The sequence below is a fragment of the Mandrillus leucophaeus genome, unplaced genomic scaffold (assembly GCF_000951045.1).
Source record: "Mandrillus leucophaeus isolate KB7577 unplaced genomic scaffold, Mleu.le_1.0 Scaffold97, whole genome shotgun sequence".
NCBI classification, from domain to species: Eukaryota; Metazoa; Chordata; class Mammalia; order Primates; family Cercopithecidae; genus Mandrillus; species Mandrillus leucophaeus.
Window position 1 is genome coordinate 3062345 of NW_012110585.1, and position 7741 is coordinate 3070085.

At 47.2% G+C, this 7741-nt stretch overlaps 1 protein-coding gene across 1 annotated transcript in view; it reads left to right on the plus strand.

Moving 5' to 3' along the window:
* The first annotated feature begins 6320 nt into the window (after positions 1-6320).
* Positions 6321-7741, plus strand: part of LOC105532574 (chromosome unknown open reading frame, human C8orf74) — a 26471-nt gene continuing 25050 nt past the window's right edge. The window contains exon 1 of the mRNA XM_011970740.1: positions 6321-6395. Within this exon, the coding sequence (XP_011826130.1) occupies positions 6348-6395 (48 nt within the window). The 5' untranslated portion in view covers positions 6321-6347. The remainder of the gene's footprint in view (positions 6396-7741) is intronic.

Sequence of the window (7741 nt, forward strand, 5' to 3'; positions counted from 1 at the left end):
AGAGAGAGAGAGAGAGGGAGGGAGGGAGGGAGGGAGGGAGGGAGCAAGGAAGGAAGGAAGGAAGGAAGGAAGTATTTCTATCTATTTCTGCTTGCAGACTGTCCCACCCTAGTCCAAATTTATTTATCTGTCTCTGAACTTAACTGCTAGCAATCTGGATTCTTCCTACCATATTCTGCAATGCTACAGCCTTGGTTAGTGTGTGGTACATGATCCAAGGTACAGCAGGTGACACAGTTTTTAAAAATGTTTTCAAATGCATCACAAGGTCACTAGCTTTTAGTCTGTAATGTTTGATATATTAATATTTCTCTACCTACCTTCTTCATTCAGTCCCTGTCAAATATTAGCTTCTTTCACTTATGGCACCCCACTTCTGGTACCATAGTCATAAGTTAGGAGATGTTAGAGCTGTGAGTACCATGACTTAAGTATGGTGGCTTAAACATGAAAGGGTTAGTTTTTGTCATCTGATGAGAAGTCTAGGTATAGTCACTGCTGGTATTGGCTCAGTGTCCCATGGTGTCAAGGTCAAGTCCTCTCTGATTAGATTGGTCTTTTCCCTTATGATCCTAAATATGTGCTGAGGCCTCAGCCATAGTGCCCATGTCCCAAGTAGGAAGAGAAGCAGAAAAAAAGGCAAAAATGTGTGTCCCAGCTGGGAATACTCTTCCTAAAAATCTCTCCTGATATTCCACCTAAGAAGTCCTGCTTATATTGGGAGTAATTTTATCATAGGACCACTCCTAGCCAAAATAGAGGCTGAGGAAGGTAGCTTTAGGCTGAGCCTATTGCTCTACCTGCCTCTCCTCCACAAACTATCAGGGTCCATTAGGAAGACAAAAGTAGAGAATAAATATTGGAGGACATAAGCATTCTTTGTATCTTCACTAAAGAAACTCAGGTTCGGCCGGGCGCGGTGGCTCAAGCCTGTAATCCCAGCACTTTGGGAGGCTGAGACGGGGGGATCACGAGGTCAGGAGATCGAGACCATCCAGCTAACACGGTGAAACTCCTTCTCTACTAAAAAGTACAAAAAACAAGCCGGGCGAGGTGGCGGGCATCCGTAGTCCCAGCTACTCGGGAGGCTGAGGCAGGAGAATGGTGTGAACCCGGGAGGCGGAGCTTGCAGTGAGCTGAGATCCAGCCACTGCACTCCAGCCTGGGTGATAGAGCGAGACTCTGTTTAAAAAAAAAAAAAAAAAAAAGAAACTCAGGTTCTCTTGACACCATAAGCCAACATTTCCCAGCTGATCTGTCCGCTGTCCTATTAGACTGCTTTCACCTTTTCCTTGGTCATTCTTAGTAGGTAGAAATACTGTTTTGGGTTGCTTTATTATTTTATGTATTTCCTGTAAATTTAAATATGTTGTATTTGTAAACAAAAAGTTACTTGTAAATAAAAAGTTACTTGTGCCATATAAGTCCCTTAGGGCAGTATATCAACTAGGGTCCTCCAGAGAAGAAAGCCCAGTGGGATGGATAGATTGATAGATTGTAGAAAGATAGATGATTGACAGATAGTAGTTAATTGATGGATAGATAATTGATAGATAATAGTTAATTGAATGTTAGATGCTAGATAGATAGATGATATAGATAGATGATAGAAAGATAGATGATAGATGATTGATAGAAAATAGATAATTGATGGGTAGATGATTGATAGGTAGGTAGATAGACTGTAGATAGATAGGTAATAGATGATGGATAGATAATAGATACATAGATGGATGATAGATGATGGATAGGTAGATAGATGATAAATGATGGATAGGCAGGTAGATAAATAGATAATAGATAATTAGGAGATTTATTTTAAGGAACTGAATTGGCTTGTATGATCACCGTAGCTGGCAAGTCCAAAATCTGTAGGGCAAGCTTGCAGGCTGGAAGCTCAGGATTAAGTTGATGCAACAATCTTGAGGCAGAAATGTTTCTTTTTCATGAAATCTCAATTTTTTAAGGCCTCCTTTGAGGCAGAATTTTTTTTTTTCCAGGAAACCTCAATTTTTGTAAGGCCTCCAATCAATTGAAGGGCTGGAAAAAATTGAGGTTTCTTGAAAAAGAAATATTTCTGCCTCAAGACTTCAGCCTTACTCAAAATATTGTGAGCAATCTCCTTAACTTAAACTCAACTCATTATAGATGTTTACCACATCTGTAAAATACCTTCACAGCAACATCTTGATTCATGTTTAATTAAATTCCTGGGTATGACAGCCCAGTCACATTGACACATGCAACTGACCATCACAGGCAGGTAACATGATGCAAATGAAGCAGCACTAATACCAGATCAGAGGCTTCAGTTAGAATCCTGACCTTGATACCTGACTACTGATGCCCCCTTTGCTTCTCTGAACCTCATTCTGTTATCTGGAAAAGTTGAGGGCTTGGGCGAAAGGATCTATGTGCTCGCTTCCAGATGGAATACTTTCAGATAATGTGACCATCCCAATATACCTTCTTATACTTCCAGCATCCAAGCTCACGTCTTAGCAGGGGCTCAATGATGATGACAATGAAGATGATAAAAACCGTATTGACGATGATAATGATGATAGAGAATAAAAAGGGAAAAATTAAGGTCAAATCTTGCGTGCAACCAAGGATAGTCAAAAATCCCTATTGTATAGATGATTCTTGTAGCTTGAAGCAAGTGGTGAAGTAAACTCTGCTTTAGCACTAACTAGAAGCCTAAATGTCAAGCCCTACCTGGAAAACTCCTGAATCCTGCAGCAGGGTTGATAGTATGGCCAATTGCTAAGATTAAGTGATTTTTGCACAAGATATTTAATCCCTCTATGCTCAATTTCATCATATATCGAATGGGAAAGTTAATAATTATATTCATCTTATAGAACTGTTGCAAGGATTAAAAGAGATAATGTATCTGAAGCTCTTAAAATAGAAATATCTACTAACAAAAACCACTCTTCACTGTTGTTTTGTAACTCTGTGAGGGTTTTATTTCATTTTTATTACCAAACAGGCCGTTAGGATAGGTAAACTGAGATCCAAATATTCATCCCACACACAGTAAATGGGAAAAGACACCACAGATGCCACTAAGCTCAAGCCTGCCAGGCCATGTGACTTTTGCATGGCTCTCAGAAGAGATTTGAGAATGCCCATGTTTCTTTAGCAAGAGAACATTGGATGTGGCCAAAATGAGTCAAGAACATAGGTGGGCTCTGTCCATAACCAGTTGTTGCCATCGACATCACTTTGTGATTCTTTTGATTATTCACCAGTAAACTTGTACTGAGTCCCAGCCACCATCCAGGCCTGCAGTGGGCACCAGGGCTCCAGAGGTGACTAAGACATTGTCCATGCCCTTGCAGGACCAGCAGGCTATAGGGGGAAGCCACCATTCAATCAATACACAAAGTGTAATGTCGTGAGAGCCATGATAGAAATGAGCACAGCCACGCAACACACAATTGTGCCTACTATGTGCCAGGTATGTACAGCGGTAAATAACACAGTGATACATAAAACAACATGCCCTCTTTGTCTTACAATCCAGGAGAAAGCAGCATTAAAACAACCATCTACATGAAGTGAAAAAATTACAACGTGCAAAGTGCTACCGGGGGTGCATTTAGTGCTACAAGAGCACATGACAGGGACTCAGGAAAGATTTCCTTGAAAAAGGGATGATTAAGCTGAGACATGAAAAACCAGAAAGAGTTATCTAGATAGCAAGGGAAGAAAGAGCATTCCAGGGAGAGAGGACAGCAGGCAAAGTCCTGGAGGGAGTGTGGGTGAAGCCAAGGCCAGTGGGCGAGAGGCCAGTGTGGGCTGGAGAAGAAAGAAGGTCACACAAGGCTGGACAGCCACATGAAGGCCTTGGGACTTATGAATGAGCAGTCATGGAAGGTTTGGATGAAAGAAATTGACATAGTCTAATTTCATATACACATGTATCTGTGTGTGTAGAGAAAGGGGAGAAGGTATAATTTACATAAAATAAAATTCAGAGATCTTAAGTGAGACGTATATATACCAGGGTAACCACCTCCTGAAACACGATGCCACACAGCAGCACCCTATCGAGTGCTCTTGTCAATACCAGTCCATAATTAGATTTATTTTTTTAGTTACCTCTGGTAACAGTGTGGAGAATGGATGGTGTAGGTGTGGGGGTGGGGGCTGGCAAGAAATGGCAATGAACTCTACTTGGGGTGGCAATGGGTTACAGAGAAGAGAATGGGCTCAATAAATGTTTAGGAGGCAGAGTTCCCAGAGCTTCAAGGCAGCTAGAAAGGAGTGAGGGCGAGGAGTCAAGAATGAGGTCTAGTCCGTCGGGCATGGTGGCTCACACCTGTAATCCAAAAGCTTCTGGAGGCAAGGGGGATGGCTTGAGGCCAGGAGTTTGGGACCAGTCTCGGCAACATAGTGAGACCCCGACTCTACAAAAAAATTAAGAATAATTATCCAGGCGTGGTAGTGGGCACCTGTAGTCCCAGACACTTGGGAGGCTGAGGCAGGAGGATCACTTGAGGCCAGGAGTTGGAGGCTGCAGTGAGCCGTATTCATGCCACTGCATGGCTTAAGCAGTGAAGGGCACCTGATGAGGAGCCAGGGTTGAAGAGGGATCTGGAGGGTTTTCCAGAAGAACTAAGTTTCGTAGAGGCTGTTTTGTGGTGTCAGTTAAGAGTCAGCCAGGTGAGGGGGTTTAGAAGTGCATTTAGGGAGGACCCTGAGAATGGATGAAGACCAGGCAAGCAGAACCAGGGGTCAGGAAGGCGTTCCTCACAGCCTTGTGCCAGAACCTGGCCCCCGCCTGCCTTAAGCAGACCTGAGACTTCTCAGTCATGTGAGACAGTACATTTGCATTTGGCCTAAGGTCAGGCTGAGTCTCTGATAATTGCAGGAAAAAACCGCTATACTAATACTGACTCTGAGAAAACGGAGCAGGATGGGACAGGGGATGAGAAGGGGTTCTAGACTTGGGGTATGGAGCCCTATCCCAGCTGCATCCTGCGGAGGTCCTGGGGCCACAGACTTGGGAAGGACTCGAGTGAGGCGCTCCACCTGAGGGCCGAGGCATGGGTCAGCCTGGGGGACACACCCAGCACTGCATTCAGGACAGCCCCTGCCAGAGGAGCCTGGACATGGAGACCCCTGTTTGACCCTGGATCGGGACTCCTGCCAGTGACACACCCCAAATGCTCAGAAGCCCCTGAGGACCCCCGGACACCGCACAGGCAGCGCAGGCCCGCAGGCATTCGTTCTCTGGGGAGAGGTGTGGTGTGTCACACACCCCAAGGCGAGAAGGGGTGAATACCTCCACTGTGTAAATGTGTGAGTCATTTGCTGTGGATGGACATTGAAATCACGTGGTTGTATAAAGTCATTCAAGACTAGGTGGTCAGGAAGGGCAGTGAGGGTGCTGAAATATCACCATCATGACGGGAGGAAGGTGGGCTGGGCCTTGACAAAGTCACATGGCTGAAGGAGGATGACGGTTCAGGGTGGCTGGAGCCTCTTCCAAGACAACCCACTGGGGAAATGGGGTGACCTGGGGAGCCAGGGGTCCTGGGCAGCTGCCCGCCAACCCTAATCAGTAGGCCCAGCTTTTCCTCACTGACACTCTGGGCAGTGAGGCAGAGGAAGGACTTGGCTCTCAGGCGACCGGTGGGTGCCAGGGACTTCCAGGACAGAGAAAAGCAAGGCTGGCCCAGAAAAGGAGCAGACCCCTCCCAAACATCACCTTCGGGGGTTTGGGCACTACACTTGGGAACACCCCTGAAGAGCTGTTTGCTGCACCCCAAAGTAAAGTTATGACGCCAGAAACAGGGCCATGGATGCTACTGGCCAGTGGAGGAGGTCGGGGAGGCCAGACCCTAATAGGAGGAGTCAGGGAGGACGTGGAGGCAGCAAGCAGGGGCAGTCTCTTCCGTGGAGACAAACACGGGCCCGTGGGTGGGCAGGAGGCATGAGGCTACAGTCAGAAGAACATGAGGATGATGGGCAGCATGTGTGCAGGTGTGTATGTGTGTGTGCATGCATGTGTGTGTGTGCACGCGTGTGTGTACACGTGTGTACCTGTGTGTGTACCTGTGTCTATGTGTGTGCAAGTGTGTGTGTGTGTGTGTTTACAGGAAGCCTCAGGATGCTCACTTCCTGAAGGAGAACAGGTTATGAGGGAGAGGCAAGGGTTCCAGTCCCTGAGCAGGTGCAGGTGGCGAGGCCCAGAGCATCCCAGGAGGGGCCGGGAGGAAAGAAGCCTGGGAGAAGTCATTCATGACTTAACAAAGCTGGCACTGGCCACCCCCAGGGTTCTGGAAACTCTGAGTCAGTCTGGCTCGGTCTCCTGGCAACCAGATGCAGGGGCCATGGCACTCTTAACACCCCGGGGAGTGAAAGAAGTCTTCCAATCTCAGGTGAAGGAAGAGAAAATGTGGCTTTTAAATAGAAACTGGCTCACCCTGGGCACACAAGGAGGTGGGCACTGGAAATGCCTCTTCAGGAGACCCTGGGGCAGCCACCCCGGCTGGGCACAGCACCTCTGAGGTGCTGTGATGAGATGTGCGGGCCCAAACTCCAGGCCAGGGCTGACCAGCCCCTGGACCTTGTGGGCTGTTTTTGAAGCCCACATGCAGGCCCAGAGGGGGCAGATCCTGCCTGAAGGGAAGTGAGGGACTGTGCCTGCCTCCCTTGGGACCCTCAGGGTCCTGTGAGCCCCTGTGTGCAGGGAGTGTGCTGGGGGAGGCTCTGTTGCTTTCTAGGGGGTGCTGTCTGGATTAGGCAGAAGAGTGGTGGCTGTGGAAGAGGAGTCTCTGGGGGCCAAAGACATGACTCTGGGCCTCCCTCTGTCACTAAGGCCACCATAGGTCCTCCAGGTCCCTGGGATCCTCCCAGCCAGAGGACTCCTTTCCCCAGGAAAGCAGCATGCCTGCGTGTGGTGGGTGGGTCTCTGCATCACCCCAAACATTTTTTTGCCACTTTCTTTAAGTGCCACTTGCTTCTCCTACATCTGCTGGTGGCCTGTAAGAATTTTCTAGAAGGGCCAGATGAACTCTCCAGTAAAATAGGTTTTTACTTCTAGGCAGGGAAAAAGTTTGCCTTTTCCTCTCGGCCTGTCAGTGTATCTGAATTTTCACCAAGCAAGTCTCATTCCTTCTGCTCATTACATCACCAAGATCCCTCTAGGTCAGTCACTAACACTGCAGTATGAATTTCATTGTCAGTCACTAACACCGTAGTATGAATTTCATTGTCAGATCAATGCCTCTAGTGCAGCTAGTTGAGAGTAGGCTGAGGAAAGTCTAATTTTATTTTAGGGAAATGGGGGAGGGATCATATTTCAGAACCTGAGGCCTGCTGGAGGTACACAAACCCTGGACTACAGTGGCCAGCATGAGAACTCTTAGAAGAAGGAAAGTCCTAGAAGAAGAACAAGTCCCAGGAGCAAGAGGGAGTGCTGCCCAGAAATCAAAGCACAGCTCTTCCCAGGGGTGCACGCATATCTAGTTACTCTTCAGGGCTATGGAGCACCATTGTGGGGACCCCAATAGTCTTACCCAGAAGAGATGGCTTCTTGACTCCTCAACTCCATGTCATACCCTGCAACTCCCATATCATACCCTGAAACCCCATATCATACCCTGCAACCTTGATATCATACCCTGCAGCCCCATATCATACCCTCCAACCTCCATATCATAACCCACAACTCCCATATCATACCCCACAACCCCCATATCATACCCCACAATCCCCATATCAT